Source organism: Nicotiana tabacum, chromosome 6 (assembly GCF_000715075.1).
Source record: "Nicotiana tabacum cultivar K326 chromosome 6, ASM71507v2, whole genome shotgun sequence".
Lineage (NCBI taxonomy): Eukaryota > Viridiplantae > Streptophyta > Magnoliopsida > Solanales > Solanaceae > Nicotiana > Nicotiana tabacum.
The window spans coordinates 172,950,491-172,967,480 of record NC_134085.1 but is presented as its reverse complement, the minus strand read 5'-3'; the positions used below and the strand labels follow the sequence as shown (position 1 = coordinate 172,967,480).

Genomic DNA, 16,990 nt, shown 5'->3' with positions numbered 1-16,990 from the left:
AATTAATTTGTATACTTTATGTAAGATCTTATTTTATTGCTTGAATTTATTTAGTTTTTAAACTCAATAAATCTTTAATATCTTAAGTAATTTTTAGTTTTATTTTATATTTTAACTTACTCCAAAGTATAAATAGTCATAGGTTATCTCAATTCACGTCTTTATATATATATTTTTTATCTCAATTTACGTCTTTATATTTTTTTCTATTATAGTTTTTAATTAATTTTTCACCTCCATATTTCTAGCTAACATAGAAGAAAATCTATGAGTGGATCAATATATAGATATAAATATAGATATTGATACAAATATACATATAAATTTAAATATAGATATATAGATTAGATTTGTCTAGATCTATTTAGATTATGTATAAGATTCATTAAACTACCTCCATTAATTATGTTTCTATATATAAACTTTAATTATTAATGTTGTCCTAAAATTGCCAAGTGACTTCATTTTAACTTGCCACTTGGCTTAACCACAATGCATACTACTCTCCTTTTAATATAATATAGATATTTCTAGCTAACATAGAAGAAAATCTATGAGTGGATCAATATATGAGTGGATCAATATATAGATATAGATATAGATATTGATACAAATATACATATAAATTTAAATATAGATATATAGATTAGATTTGTCTAGATCTATTTAGATTATGTATAAGATTCATTAAACTACCTCCATTAATTATGTTTCTATATATAATTTCTAATTATTAATGTTGTCCTAAAATTGCCAAGTGGCTTCATTTTAGCTTGCCACTTGGCTTAACCATAATGCATACTACTCTCCTTTTAATATAATATAAATATAGATATAGATATGTGTTTCGTATCCCTTTATGTAGGTAATATCTTAACTTTTGATTATTTTTAGAAAGAATTGAGTAACACTGCAAACCTAGCATAGCGCATGGATAATTGAATAGTTCAAATTTTACTATTATGTTAACTTCGTAAAATTTATTAGTAAATGGATCAAAAGTTCACATCTCAATTGGTTGCATGTTGAATATCACCTGTAAGACTTGTGCCTTATGCCCCAAATTTTGAAGCCTCCATTTTTTAGAAATAATTATATAATATAGATATATAGGTATTTAAAAAATGATATTTCAATACAAAAGTAGAATTTTTCATATAAAAGGAAAAAATAGGACTTTACATCTCAAAAAATTAGAAAATTAGATTTTTAATAAAAATATATATTATAACTTTCTTGTAAAGATTTAGACGTTATATTAAACTTTGACTTTAGACCACACGTACTTATTTAAAAGTCCAAATAATGAAAAGATAGACACGAGTGTTTGCTCCATTGAATTTGAGTATACGTAATTTGCTTTCCACTGTCCAATTAGAAAAGGAAATTAACTAAGCAGGTGCAATAGAAACCTTGTCAACCTCAATAATATACTCAAGAGTAGCAGATGGAGGAATTTGCAATCTTGTTCCTAAATCTGCTCCTTCTTCACCAAATCCCAAATTAGGAGGAATAATCACTCTTCTTTTTCCACCAGCTTTCATACTTTTTAAAACATATTCTATACCTTCACATATTCCCATACTATAAGGTCTTGATCCCATTACTAATGCCAGTGGCTTCTTCTTCTTACCAAATGTATCCACAAATACTTTTCCACTGCCTTCTACACTTCCCTTCACATCTATCACTACTAAATCTCCTGGCCGTGGAGTTGCGCCGCCGCCGATTTTCAGTTCATAATACCTGTTTGAGATGATTCATGTATTTTGAAATGCAATTAGAACTACCGTTAAGAGTAAGTATCAGGTTAATTTCACATACTATAGTAGTAAAGTCATAAAATTATTTTTTAAGGCAAAGGGCCCAATATATTTTTGTACTAAGAGAAAAAATTTAAATATATTCTTCCATAATACTATTGGTTCAAATATATCCTTCTTCTGTTAAGTTTGTCTAAGGTGGACATCCAATCCCACGCGACACTGATATTTGACAAGGTGGATGCCACATAGCATGTTACTCAATGTCCCTCATCAAATTTCAGTGCCACCTTAATCCTATGTGGCGCTGAGGAGGCTAGCCATGTGGCATTCACCATACCAAATTTCAATGCCACGCAGGATCGCTGGAACTTAATGAAAACAGGGTATATTTGAACTAATATTATAACGACGGGGATATATTTGGACTCAAAGTATAACGAGGGATGCGGTTAAATCTTTTCTGATAGCACAGGGATATGTTTAGCCCTTTTCTGTATTTTTTATTATCACATTAACATAACTAAAATATACTCACTATTGCAATAAAGTCACCTTGATGGGTAAATTATGTTGTTATAGTGAGTAAAGTTTAGTTACTTTACTATTATAGTGCGTAAAATTCAGTTACGCTTATATGCTAAAAGATATTTTTGTGATTTTGTAGTTATAAGTTACAGTGGGTAAAGTTTAATTATTTTACTGTAACAAATTAGTTTTGCGACTTTACTATGATGTGAATAAAGTGAAATTAACTCAAGTATGATATGTATATTGTATGATGAGAAAAGAAGAACCTCATGTCAACATATAGAAGGCTCAGTACCTTATCCCATTGGGCAAGACCACTTCTTCTTCTTTCTCGACAACCCTGACGATTAGATAATAGAAGAGTTAATATTTTTAGATTATGATATGGATGATTATATAGAGAAGAAAGCATATGAAACAAATAAAATGCGGAATTACATATGATGAAAATTTTACCTTGTATTTGTTTCTTGTTGAGACACTTCAAGGCGAGTCTTGATTTGCTCAGAAACAACACCAAAAGCAAGAAAACCAGCCCAAGCAAGTCCAACACCAAGGCCAAATCTCCTTGTTAAGGAAGAGGCAATCCAATCAGTAGATTCTGCAGTTGTCGATAGGCGGGCAGGTTTACTACTAGGCTTTTGTGGCTGCACATTAGCTGCAGTGGCAGGTGATAGAGGTTCTGAAGAAGTTGCACTTAGATTTTGAGATGGTGGTGGAGTTTGTGGTTGTGGAGGTTGATTTGGTGGCTGAGAAGGAGGAGGAGTTTGTGAGGATGAAGACAAGTTAGTTCTGGTAATTGGGTGAGACACAAATGGTGGTGATCCAAACAAGGTTGCCATTTTTTTGGATATGATATGAGCATATGAGAGAGCTGCAGATATTTGTAGTAACTCAACTGCATTCAGTTGTAAATGGTCCCTACCTTATCTTTACCTTTTTTTTTAGACTTTCAAAATAGTGGTGTCCGAGCCAATCCTCCCTTTTTTCTTATAAAACAATGGTGCCCGAGCCAACTTATGTACAGTTTGACTATTCCACCAATACCTATTATCTCTTCAACATCAAAGCTTAGATAGATAGAAAAAGACATTGAACGTTCTACTAGAATGTGAACCTTGTTTTCCATAATTTTCACTAGTATATTGACCACTAGACGGCATGCTTTAAGATTCATGGTTTAAGGTTTAGGGGTCACGGTTCTCCGGCTTTTGTGCCCAAATCATGCCTGCACTTTCAACTAAAAGCTTCATCAACAGGGTAGATGATTAACTAAATCTTTAAATTAAAAAAAAGAACATGGTAACTCTCTGCTTCTGCCACTGGATAATCAAGCATCTCAATTTCATTGCTTTTCTTTCGGCTTCAGTATGAAGAGTTTGGAAAATATTCTCAATCACTCTGTAATTACAAAGAGATCCCAAAAATGAATATACATGAGAGAAAATACACAACTTTCGGGACTGTGGGTTGACAACTGCCAGAAAACAAAAGAAGAAGAAAAAAGAATCACAATTGACTCAGTATGAAGTATGTCTTGTTGACAGATCCTTTGGCTTCCTTCAATTTCTGGTTGAGCAAATATGAACCTGTCTTCATTTCCAATAAATATAAAAATTCCGTTTCCCTTCTGTCCTAAACCTGTTGTGCTGCTGGATTATCGAAGTTTCTTTATGACCGATCCTTTTCTTGACCTCTGTTCCCCAGTGGTTTTGGTACTTGTGAACTGGTTATAGGCTTTTGCAGTGGTTTCAAAGCAGCCATTATCTCAGCAAATGAAGGCTGCAACTTTAGATCTCTGCACATTAAGCAGGAAACAAAAAAAGTATAAGATTTTAACATCAACAAAAACATAGATGACCTTGTATCCGCACACAGCAAGTACTATATTTTGTCAATACTAATGGCATGATTGTCATGCCGAGGTGCTTTGATACCGACATCATCTATAAGTGACTCACTCCATCTTTTTTTCTTTCTTTCTTCCAACGGTGATGTCTAGGCAAACTTGTGTACACTTTGCCTATTCCACCGTGTCCAACTACCCAACCAGCATATGTACCGGGTAACTCTGTCCACCTGGCTTAGGCAAATAGGAAGAAGTCACCTTATATTTTTTGTCTCTGCTGGGATTTAAACCCTGATCTCCAAGATTTACACCCACTTCATTGATCGCTACGCCACACCCTTGGGTGAAGGATTTTCAGGTATTTTTCTTCGGATACAATCATACAATCATCAAATTATATAGTAGGTTATACAACTATGATCCCCTTGGTTGACTTTAAAAGAAGAGACTCGAACCATTACATTATCTAAAAGTACTGAAGTAGTAAACCTAGCTACATTGACACTTTGAGGTCAATCTACAACGAGTCAACACCCAAGTAACCCTTACTCTTTATAAGTGTGTCATTGTGTAGATATTAACAGAAGCGCTGAACATTCTAATGGAGGAAGTGAGCCTGAAGGACTGGAGGAAATTGAGGAGAGGAATCAGACACAATAGCAAAGGGGAAAATATGCTCATGAAAAGTCACATCCCTGGAAATATGAATCTTCTTAGTGGCCAAATTGAGAACTTTGTACCCTTTTGTCTCATAAGGGTATCCCACAAAAACATGGGGAGTGGTTCTAGGCTCAAATTTGTTTCTATGAATCTTGGGTATAGTAGGGAAACATAGACAACCAAAGCTTCTGAGGTGAGAGTAGGTTGGCTTTTTGTTATAGAGGACTTCAATTGGGCACTTATTTTTCAGGTAAGTAGTGGGGAGTCTATTGATAATATGAGTGGCAGCCAGGATACACTCACCCCAAGGGTAATTTGGACTGGAAAAGGAGTGTCCTGACAGTTTCCAAAAGGTACCTATGTTTTCTTTCCACGACCCCATTTTGTTGAGGAGTGTAGGGACATGTTCTTTGATGAATAATCCCTTTTGACTGAAAGAAAGATGAGGTTTCTGCATTTAGAAATTCTGAACCATTGTCTGACCTAATGTGCCTTATATTTGCTTTGAAGTGAGTTTCAACTAGTGATATGAACCCTTTGATAACTTGCAATGTATTGCTCTTATTGGTTAAGAGATGAGTTTAGGTGGCTCTACTATAGTCATCCACTAGGGTGAGAAAGTATTTATAGTTGTCATGAGTGGCCACACTGTAGGGTCCCCAGAGGTCCACATGAATAAGTTCAAAAAGAGAGGTTGTGGCACTGGTACTGTGAGGGAAAACTAGTCTAGGTTGCCTGGCCATGGGACAAATGGTGCAGAGAAAGGGTTGCTTAGTTGAGAATTTAACAGGAATGGAGTATATCTCTCTCATTTTGACAAAAGGGACATGTCCCAATCTAAAATGCCACAGTAAGTCAATTTGATCCATATTAGACAAGAAAGAATGTGATGAAATGCACTGAGTTTTATTATTAATGGAACTATTTACAATTGAGTGTGAATTGCAGGTGGAAACATTTACAGGTGAATCAGAATGTTGACAGTGCAAGCTATTTACATCAAAGGTTTTAGACAAAACAGAATCTGGAAGAAGCAAAGGGACAGATGAAATTGAGCAAGAGTTCTTTGAGCAGGAGTTCTTCAGACAACTTGAACACAGGAGGTACAAGCCATCCTTGACCTTACCAATCTCCAGAGGCCTCTTCGTTGAAGGGGCCTGCAGTAAACATAGAAAGTCAGAGAAAGCTACTAAACCTTTAAACTGAGATGCTAAAGAATGTGTTGAAATAAGGTTGTATTTAAAAGAAGGGACATATTGAACTCTATGCAATATAATATTTGATGAAAGTGTAACTGTTCCAATTTCAGTGACCTTAACTCTATAGCCATTTGGTAAAGTGATCAACATAGGGTACACTAAGGTTTTAATGTGAGTAAGTAAGGATTTGTTGAAGGTCATATGGTTAGAAGCCCCTGAGTCTAGAATCTAAATATCAGCTCTTGATTTAAAGCATTTACATGACAATAGTCCAAAGTCAACTGAGAGAACAGATACAGAACAAGCGAAAATACCTGCAAAATTCGCATTTCCACCAATAGTATTGTTTTCTGGGTTATCTCCACCAGAGCTAGTCTGAAAATGCTGAAGCAGAGTCACCAATTGGCCATATTGTTCTTTGGTAAGACTGACATTAGAGTGGTTGCTTTGGGGCTGCATTTCCTCACCATTCACATGAAAATTGTCAATTGGAGTCCAATGCACATTTGCTGCAGTTCTCTTGACCTTTTGATACTTAGGATTGTGATTGAAATCTTGAGGATAACCATGGAGCTTGAAGCATTTGTCTTTGGTGTGACCAGCACGCTTGCAGTAATCACAAAAGGGACGAGGTCTACTAGTAGAGGAGTGGTTATTTGGAGAGTAGTTTGTCCTGAAATTATTATTATGCATAGGTGCCCTGTTCAGGCTGCTATGTGAAGGAACATTGACATTTAGAGAGACAGATTCCATCATAAGTTGGCTTTGCGGTTTCACTTCTCTTTGTTTTTCCTCCTGAATGAGGAGAGAAAAGGCTTGTGCCATGGATGGTAAGGGATTCATCATAAGTATGCTGGTGTATACCTCGTTCAATCCCATAAGGAATTGGATGAGCCTTCTGTCTTGCTCAGATTTGTGCATATTTTCCTTAGCTCCATATGTACATTGGCAAGTGCACTGCGATTTGGCACTTATCATGTTCAATTCCTCCCAAAGTTTCTTCATTTTCGTATAATATCCATTAATATCAAGCACACCTTGAGACAAATCGTTAACTTCCTTTTGGATTTGGTACAATTTGGTACCATTCGTCTGATCGTACCTATCCTCTAACTCTCTCCACAACTCGAAGGCATTACTAGCATATTCGACACTGTCAACAATATCTTTGCATAGAGAATTGACAATCCAAGAGGTTACCATATCATCGCACCTCTCCCATTGACGAAATTGTGGGGAATCTAGATCTGGTCGCTTATATTCTCCAGTAATAAATCCTATCTTATTTTTGGATAAAGCCCTAAGAACACTTCTCCTCCAGGATCAGTAGCCAATCCCGCTGAACGGAGTTGTGACCAACATTGCACCTGGATTATCCAACAGATGCATGTAGAAAGGGCAACTCAAATTGACTCCATGATTGACGCCGACGACGGGAGTAGGACTGTCCGGCTCAACTTCAGTTCCATTGTTTGGATCAAGGATCGCCATGAGAAACCGTGTTAACTTGTCAAAAATGAAGAAAGGAGGAGAGAATGTCGGATCTGGAAAATTGGGGCAAAATGAAGACGATGATTGTGTCTTCAGAACTCAGAGAAAATTGAGAAAAGATTAGCGAATAGAACACCTCGCTCTGATACCATGTAAAGCTTGGGAGATGAACAACAATGGCGGAGCTCAAGTTTGAGCTCCAATGGTGAAGCCCTAGAAGTTTCTCGAAGAGAAGAGAGAATAAGAGAAAGTGGGAGCAGAAAAATGATTTCTGATTAACTGAAAAAGTATGGTTACAAAGTATATGTATATACATGTGCACTAACTAACAAAGTATTAACAAGAAGCTAACTAACTGAGCTAATTAACTAACTCACCTAACTATGGTTACAATAACTAACTCACTTAACTATGGTTACAAATATAATTAAACTAATATCTCAAGAGTTTCGCATTAACACAATTAAATATGCCATCAAATACATGTTCCCCTCATGAAATATTGTGCTGCAATCAGATCCAATAATACCTGTCAGCCTCAGTCATGAAAATGGAACTTCTTCAGCGTGTAACCATTTTGCAGTTGTATTTAGATGCATGGTGGAACAGGTTGTGTATCTGATCCCTGTAGGATTCATCTACATGCCCTTTTTCAAGTAAAATGAAAAAAAATCAAAATTTTCCAATTCTTCATGATAATTCCATTCTTTCCCTCTGCCAAGCTGTATTTATTTCACTATGTACGTCTTCTAGTAATGGGGTATGTTCACTTCCCACTGACTGAAAGCAAAGGGTAGGCAGAGAAGGTAATTCCCTAGGAAAGCCATCTTTTTTAAGTGTTTCACAAATGATCCACCTCTCCAGCTTTATGTAATAATGGGAAAGGGTGAAAAGGGAACCTAAGTATCGAATTCAACCAGCTAAGCCTCAAGGCCAAAGATCACAATTTATAACAATTTAAATTGAAAATTGCTTGGAACTCCAACTAACTTTTTACTCCCTCACCTCTCTTAAAGAAATATCAAGCAACGTATCGGCTCTCAAATCACTATTGTAGCTTAACTCAGTAATTATGGCCATTCATGGCAATAGGGTGCACAATTTTGAATTAGAAACTTTCCACGCGATTGAGAAAAAGCTTTCAATTGCATGACATCAACCAACAATGAGAACCACACATCAGTCAGGAATTTAACAACGATACATCCTACGAAAAGAATGCTTTTTTTTATTGGTAAGAATGCTCCTTAGGCTAAAAATATCTATTAATCTCCCACTTGAACTAATGATGCAATAACACATCTCATTCTCCTGTTCTTAAAATCCCCTAAATTAACCTATTAACACTTTAAGTTTCAACCTTTTTAAGGCTCATCGAGTATGTAAGCTTATTTCTTCATATCTAAAATACACTATAAGGCATTCAAGCAGTATATAAATGATCATTGAGTAAGAATTCATTTCGAAACAGATATAGCAATGAAGAAACATGATAAAATCAAATACTTCAAAATTACCTTATTAACGTACAAATACGTTTCTAAACAGTGAATGAAGTGTTCTGGAGAAGATTTAAACGAAGAGCTATAATGCGAGCAGTATTCCATAGAAAGATGATCCAATCTTTCAAGGAAATCAGCGACAGGGAGTGGGACAGAGGAGTGTGAGATGAGGGAATCATCTTCCGCCGCTATATAAAGAGTGGCTTGCCCTAAATCAACCCCTCTGTTTATGCAAATACTTGTTCCTCTCTCTATATCCGATAGTTTTCGAATTTGAGAGCAGAAACCTTCTCTTGCTATACGGGCATGGGTTGTATTGACACCAAACGCGTCCAGAGCATCATGAAGAACAAATTTGAGGTCATTTTGCGAGGACCCCGGGCTCGGCACTTGAGGTATAAATTGAGAATTACTGCAATGTATGATAAAGGCAGGAACAGAGGAGCACGTGGTAGTGTTGGAAGATGGGAATTTGAAGAATCCAGAAGGATAGGAATAGGCTCCACAAAGCCATGAACAAGCCAAACCACACATATCTCCCCACCTTCTCTCTGTTACACAGAGCTTCTTCTTCTTCATCGTCTAGAATTAATATTCATATCCTCTTCTGTTGAAAAAAATCAATATATTCATATGAAAAAATAATATCCAGGTCGGAGAAATATCTGCTATTATGGTGGTCCACATGTTTTTCCCGTTTAACATATTATATTAGGGGCGGGCATCAGCCGGTTCGGTAGCGATAACCAAACCGATAAGATATTTGTTATCGGTTATCCGATTATCGATCATTATCGGTTCGGTTATCGGTTTACCCGATAAAAGAACTCAATCTAGAGTTAAGCAAAAAAGAGAAGGATTCACATATAGTATAATATCCAATTCTGCATTCGATCTCTATCATAACTGATTTTAATTCCTACATATATGGTATTTAAGTATTAAAGGCTTTGGTCCTATAGGCACGGTATCTAATTGAACATGCAGCGAACCAGGCAGGATTTATTTGATCCCAGCGAAATTCCTATAGGCATGATTTCTATAAAAAAATATTGATTTTAATCTTATAGGCATGACATCTAATTTCAAAACTGATTTGAACCTTGTAGGCATGATGTTTGATTATAGCCATTTAGATCTTATAGGCATGGTGTCTAAGTATGGAAGTAAAACATGCAGAATTTATGAAACAGATCCTATAGGCATGTTATCTACCCTTCTAATAGCTAAAACATGCATAATCACCCCATTCCTTTTCACTAGCCAACCCCAATATTTGTTACAAATTATCACAAACCAAAAAATGACCGAATTACATCAGAAAAGAGCGAAAATAAGAAGTTACAGCCATATGAAGCTTGATTCTTGACTTCCTCTCTGAGTTATGAAATAAACTACCTCAAATGTCAATGTTGTTTCAAAGCCTTTCTCAGACCTGGACGTGTCAAAGTTCCCTAAGGGCCTCAAGGGACCCCAGGTAGTACTTACACCCATGTTTGCATAACCAGACAAAAATGAGTGCAGTGTGGAAGGGTCAACCCTTATGTGTCCAAGTTCAGAGGGAGCTCAAGGGTCCCAAGGCAAGACTCACACAAGAGGGGCAAAACCTAGGATCTAAGAATATAGTGGAAGTGTAGAACACACAGTTTAAAAAAAAGAGTTTGTTTAAAACTGGACTGGTAAGTCCATATTTTGAAGGTAATCAGTAGCAGAAGTGTTTAAAATCAATTGGGGTGATGAACAAAACACAAATTAATAGTCACACGAAGGGGTCAAGGGGTTTTGGGAATACATTGTTTGTAAGCACATGACCCAGCAGGGGTCTAGTTTGGTCATGCACCGCAATAGGTGATGCTGACATGGCCACAAACCAACCAAAGGAACACAAACACATTGAGGGGATATGGGGGGTTTGGGATTCATACACATAGGAGAGCATTAATTTAAAAGGGGAAGGGAACATATTTCAGCATGCTAGTAATGTAACTTGACTGCAGAAACATAAGCAGAAGTAGACAAGAATGAGAGAAGTTGGAACAATTAAAGAAACATGTTGTTGTTGATGCTTGAAAATTAACTAGGACATACCAGTAGAGAAGCAAAGTGTAGAAAGAAAAAGTAGGCAAAATTTCACAGTCTAGCCTTGGCTTTCAGCCAACTAGACAAAGCAGTAGCACAAGTAGTAGTAGAGAGAAGAGAGAAAGTTTTGAGTGTAAGTGTGTGTTCTTGAACTCAAATTGTTCGTGTCTTTGAAAGAAAAAGGGGGTGAGTATTTATAGTTTTGAAAACGAGTAAAGAATAAGGTAATAAGTAAAGTCTTAACACAAACATGGAAACAATCACAAGTCAGAATCAATTAACACAAGTGATTCCCTTTAATTAAGGAATTACTGTTTAACGGGTAGTAACAGGTTTAATTAGGGAAAGAAATCAGTTTGGGAACATATTGATTATTGCCATATAAGGGGCAGTAAAGGCATGAAGTAAATAATCAAGTCTAAGTATAGAACATGCTTAGTTTTGGGAAAGGATTCAGCAAGATCAGACATCACAGTAAAGGAAAAGAATCAATTAATTTTAAACAGATGAGTAAAAATTAGGGCTCGTAAGAAAACCTTTTTCAATTAGTCGGAAGATTGAGGAAATCAAGATTAATTAAGAAAGGAACATGATTCTGCACTTTACCATATAAATAGTAAAGGATGAACAAGCATACCGAGTTAAACATGTTGACAAAAAGAAGCAACACAAACATACAGTAGCAGTAGGGGTAAGTTAGGGTTCAGTAGCAAGAAAATATTCGAAGCACAGTAGTCAAGTAGATCAAGTAGTCACATAGAATCAACAATGAAAAAGAACATAGTAACAGGTAAAGAGAAATCAAAAACAAGTAAAGGTCTCATAGTAACAAGTGAGGAAAACCTTTTTAAGAAATTAGGGTTTTAACAACAGTCAAGTTTAAGAACTCAGAATCAGATAAGTCACACAAAGAAAAGAGAATCAGAAACAAAGAGCTTAATCGAACAAGTATACAAACAAACAAGCAGTTTCAGAACTCGGATAAGACCCAAAAGACCTGGGGTTTTCAATATGCTGAATCAAATAGAAGAAAAACATAAACAGTTGTTTGAACATAGCAAAATCACGAAACAACACCAAAAATCAGAGAAGAGATCTTTAAAAGAAGTTAAGAGAAAACCCTAATCGTTAAAAAATGAAGAGTTGTTTTGAAAGAAAATCGAGAGACCTTCACGAAAACACTTAAGAAGTTCGTAGTAAGCACAGATCTAAGATAAATCTGAAAAAATTGAAAGATCTTAAAGATTAGGGTTTCGAAAAACCCAGAAAAGATGAGAAAGACCTTGAAAGTTACCGATCTAACCAGGAAAGTCAAGGATCTGCCTTGAAAGGCCATGAATGGCTGGAGAAAGGCCATTGATGGCTGGAGAAAGGCCATGAACAGAAGTCGAGAAAGGACTGGACCAGATCCCTTCGAGGTCTGGCCATGGAACCATAGAAACAAATACCCAAAAGCCATAAGAGGCCGATACACATCTCAAATGGCCATGGGAGGCCATGGATTAGGCAGGGGTCGAGGTGGATTAGGGTGAATTTAGATGGAGGCGGCTAGGGTTCATGAGGGGTTGCAGAAAAAATTGAGAGAAGAGGGATCCAAGGGTGACATTTGGTGGAAAATGGATTAGGGTAAGGGGTCGTTTGGGGTTAAAAATGGAAAGAGGCGAATATTGGTCATTGATCTAAATGATCAACGACCTAGATTAAAGAGGGTAGGTGGGGGATCCGAGTTGGACTGGTTCAATTGGGTTAGGGGTCGGGTTTGAATGAAATTGGGCCAATTGGGTCTAATTTGGGGTCAGATTTAGGCTACAATTTAAATGCAATTGGACTATTATTTAAATAGTCAATTTTTCTCTTTTAAATTTATAAAAAATAGTAAATAAATTTTGGAAACAAATTGAAAGAACTAAAATGATTTATAACATATAGTTAACAATTTAAAAATAGAGGACTTAATTTTATGAATATAAAATGCAATTAAACCTTAAAAAGGCTAATACTGTAATTATGTGCAATTAGCTTTTAAAAATATTAAATAAATTTGTAAAAATATGCAAAAATTTCCTTAGATATATTTTACATAAATATAAAAATCCAATAAATTAATTACCAAAAATAATAATTTTGGAAATAATTATTGGATTTTTATTGATAAAAGAGGGAAATAAATTGATTTAAAAACCTTTAAAAATTATGAAAAAATAATAAAACATTTGTACATACTTATATATGCATATATAATACTATTTTGAAGTTATTTTGCATATTGAAAATATATCAGAAAAAATTGGGTATCAACAACATGTAGAAATAGAAGAGTTATATTCTTCACATCATTCAGATCTGATCTATTTCTCAGTTTTGAGCTATCTATTTAACTTGAAAGCATCCCTACATTTCTACACTATTATTCTATTTTTAACTGTGCCGGTTGAGTTTGTCACTTCCTTTCAGTCTAAAGATTGGATCTGTTACTTACTGAGTTGGTTGTACTCACGTTACTCCATGCACCTTGTGTGCAGATCCAGGCGCTTCTGGTCATGGCAACTGATGATTGAGGAGTCACATCCCGGATACTATCGAGGTAGCTGCATGACATTCGTATGCCTTGACTCCCCTTCATTATCTCTATCTATATTTCAGGTTTTATCCCTTAGACACTGTAGTAGACTGTATTCTGGTATAGATGCTCATGTACTCTGTGACACCCTAGTTTTAGGATGGATTGTATCGTATTTTGGATTATTTCTGTTTTTAAAAATGCTTTTTGCTTAAATATTCATTGCTTCCGCCTTTATTTTTCAAAGTTTTACTATATTGAGATGTTGAGTAATGCCTGGCCTAGTTCCACGATAGGCACTCTCATGATGGTTGATTTTGGGTCGTGACAAGTTGGTATCAGAGCCTAGGTTACATAGGTCTCACGAGTCATGAGCAGGTTTAATAGAGTCTTGCGGATCGGTACGGAGACGTTTGTATTTATCTTCGAGAGGCTGCCGAATCCTTAGGAAACTTCACATTCTTGAATTCTTGTCGTGCGAATCTGTTGATTCTTGTAACTAAATTTCTATTATTATATTCTCGCATAGATGGTGAGGACACCGACTATTGGGCATGATGGATAGCTACCAGTACCACCAGTCAGGGCCGCGAGAGGCTGGGGTCGCGATAGGGGCAGAGGTGCAGCTCGCACAGTAGCTAGGGCAGCACATGCAGAGGTACCAGTTGCCCCAATTTAGGAGCAGGTCCCAGTTATGGATGCACCAACAGGGCCAGCTCAGACACCGCCTGTGCCCATTGTTATTCTAGGCCTTTATGAGGCCTTACCTCTGATTCTGACCGTGTGCATCAGTCTTGCTCAGACGGTCTATGTTCTGGCCACAACAACCACTTCTAAGGCCAGGGAAGACACTCAGACTCCCGCTATTTGTACACTAGAGCAAGTGATGCAGAGACTCCAAACACCGGGGGCACCACCAGCCTAGTCGGTTGTAGCTGCTCAGGACTATGTGGTTCCTGTCATGCCTGATGATGAGCATCATATATTTGAGAGTTTTGGGAGATTCTAGCCTCCATCTTTCAGTGGTACAGAGGCGGAGTATGCACAGGGTTTCTTGGATAAGTGTCAGAGGATGCTCCATACAACAGGTATTCTAGAGACCAGTAGGGTCTCGTTTACTACTTTTCAATTCTCTAGAGCTGCCTTTAGTTGGTAGGAGGCTTATGAGAGGCGTAGGCCGATGAGTGCAACACCACTTACCTGGCAGGAGTTCACCATTCTCTTCTTGGAGAAGTTTGTGCTGCAGTCTTGCAAAGAGGAGCTGCGCATACAGTTTGAGAAGTTGCATCAGGATGATATGACTGTGACTCAGTACGAGATGAGGTTTTCTGAGTTTTCCTATCATGCGGTTTGGTTGGTTCTTACTAATAGGGAAAGGATCAGGAGGTTTATTGATGGCCTAACATTTTAGCTACAGGTGCTTAAGACTAGAGAAAGGGTGTCTGGTGCTACTTTCGATGAGGTTGTTGACATTTCTTGGCAGATAGAGTTGGTCCGCAGCCAGGAGCGGTTGAGAGGGAGGCCAAGAGGTGTCGTGGATCAGGTAGTTTGAGTGGTGTTCCTTTGGAAGGTCACTTCTACCACAGCAGGGTTCTTCCTTACAGGCATGCTCAAACGGCTCGCCTAGTTCACCGTGGTGCATTATCTGGCCATGGTTCTCACAGTTCTCATCAGGGCCACTCATCTCTCAGTGTCCTTCCAGCTCAAAGTTTGTCTCATGTACCATCAACTCATGGTTCATCTATGTCGAGTCCTTCTAGTAGTTATCTCGGTGCTCGGGGCTCTCTTCAGTCCCCACTGCCATTTGCAAGGAGAGGTTGCTTTGAGCATGTAGATTTGGGTCATACTAAGAGGAATTGTCTCAACTTAGTAGAGGAGTCAGCCTACGACTTCAGCACCAGTTATTTCACCACCCGCCTAGCCAGCTCGAGGTGGAGCTTAGTTAGCTAGGGGTTGCCCTAGAGGGGGAGGCCGATCAGGCCCGATTCTATGCACTCTCTATTATACAAATACTATTGACTTCAGACACAATGGTCACATATATTATCTCCGAATGTCATCGAGATGCTTCTGTATTATTTGACTCTGGTTCCACCTATTCATATGTATCATCATATTTTGCTCATTATCTGGATATGCCCCGTGAGTCTTTAGTTTCATCTATTCATGTATCTACGCCGGTGGGTGATACTATTGTTGTGGACCGTATATGTTATACCCCGCAATATTACGATGATGTTACGTCCTGCAGTATTATATTACAATGATGTTATGCCTTGCAGTATTACATTACGATGATGTTACGCTTCACAGTATTAAGTGACGATAATGTTGCACTATGCAGTATTACATTACAGTGATGTTATGCTTTGCAGTATTAAGTTACGATGATGTTGCACCCTGTAGTATTGTACGTTGAATTTGTCATAAGATAATTGACATCAGTCCAAGTAAAAGATTATTTGGAGATTTTAAGGATTATGCCATTTCACAAGTGATGAGTAAATTCGTGAAGGTGAAGGGGAAGCAAGTCAAAGAAAATGAATTTTCGTCAAAGTTTAGTATTTTGGAGTAAAATATGGCCCGAGCTAAAATACCCAGTACTTATAGACTAGTACCATACAAGGTACCCCATGACCATGATAGTAGGTGTATAAGATGTGTTAAAAGTGAGTAGTATTTTAAGTAATTCTAGACAATTTTTAATTATGCGAATAATTGGTTAATTATCGGGTAACGAGACATTACCTAATTACCCAATAAGTGGATAAAGATAAATAATTTCCACTCACCCCTCCAAAAACATGGAAGTGGCCAATACTTAAGGGAATGACTCCTTAGTCATTTTAATAGATGGCAACTAAGTTAGAAAGGAAAGGGACACATCATATGTTATGATTACTATACATTTCTTACATCAAAACCTTTACAAGTAAAAGGTATTAGCATTATTCAATCAAAAGGAAGACGTTAGACTTCTTAGCCTTAGAAACATTAGCCATTTTCAAGCTTTTATAGCTAATTTCTTCATTTCTTGAAAGCACTAACATAACGTTAAGCAAGCTGCAACAAAAATTTTTTCCAACCAACAAAATCAAGCGAGAATTACTAGAAGTTTAACAACGTACAAATTTTGTGGTTCAAAAGGGGTACGATGCAACCTTTTCCAAGAGTATCATACGAATTTTCCTCTACCCCAGGTATGTTAAGGCTATCCCTTCTTTCTTTTGGCATGATCCATACGATACGAACGAAACGTGCAAATGCACAAATTCCATGAATGACTCTATTCATAGAAGTATTAGAGATATCTATGTTCTTGAATTTCCATGTGTCATAATATTTTATCATCTGTT

The 16,990-nt window shown here is 36.9% G+C and overlaps 2 protein-coding genes across 2 annotated transcripts; both read right to left on the bottom strand.

Moving 5' to 3' along the window:
* Positions 1-1,306: 1,306 nt before the first annotated feature.
* LOC107772462 (peptidyl-prolyl cis-trans isomerase FKBP17-2, chloroplastic-like) lies at positions 1,307-3,220 on the bottom strand. The gene is made up of 3 exons (XM_016591969.2): positions 2,751-3,220; positions 2,590-2,634; positions 1,307-1,746 (listed from the first exon to the last, which is right to left on the bottom strand). Exons 1-3 carry the CDS (start codon positions 3,134-3,136, stop codon positions 1,392-1,394), a joined length of 786 nt encoding a protein of 261 aa, XP_016447455.1. The 5' UTR covers positions 3,137-3,220; the 3' UTR covers positions 1,307-1,391.
* Positions 3,221-5,925: 2,705 nt separating this feature from the next.
* LOC107772464 (uncharacterized) lies at positions 5,926-7,205 on the bottom strand. The gene is made up of 2 exons (XM_075256229.1): positions 6,317-7,205; positions 5,926-5,960 (listed from the first exon to the last, which is right to left on the bottom strand). The coding sequence occupies exons 1-2, from the start codon at positions 7,203-7,205 to the stop codon at positions 5,926-5,928; spliced, it is 924 nt and encodes a 307-aa protein (XP_075112330.1).
* Between the last annotated feature and the right edge of the window lie 9,785 nt (positions 7,206-16,990).

Excerpts from the sequence above, each read along its gene's own strand:
- LOC107772464 (XM_075256229.1), bottom strand. The coding sequence starts at position 7,205 with ATGGTAACCTCTTGGATTGTCAATTCTCTATGCAAAGATATTGTTGAC. Across the intron at positions 5,961-6,316 it reads TGGAAATGCGAATTTTGCAG|GCCCCTTCAACGAAGAGGCC; the intron begins GTATTTTCGCTT and ends TGTTTACTGCAG.
- LOC107772462 (XM_016591969.2), bottom strand. The coding sequence starts at position 3,136 with ATGGCAACCTTGTTTGGATCACCACCATTTGTGTCTCACCCAATTACC. Across the intron at positions 2,635-2,750 it reads CAACAAGAAACAAATACAAG|GGTTGTCGAGAAAGAAGAAG; the intron begins GTAAAATTTTCA and ends TCTAATCGTCAG. Across the intron at positions 1,747-2,589 it reads GTCTTGCCCAATGGGATAAG|GTATTATGAACTGAAAATCG; the intron begins GTACTGAGCCTT and ends CATCTCAAACAG.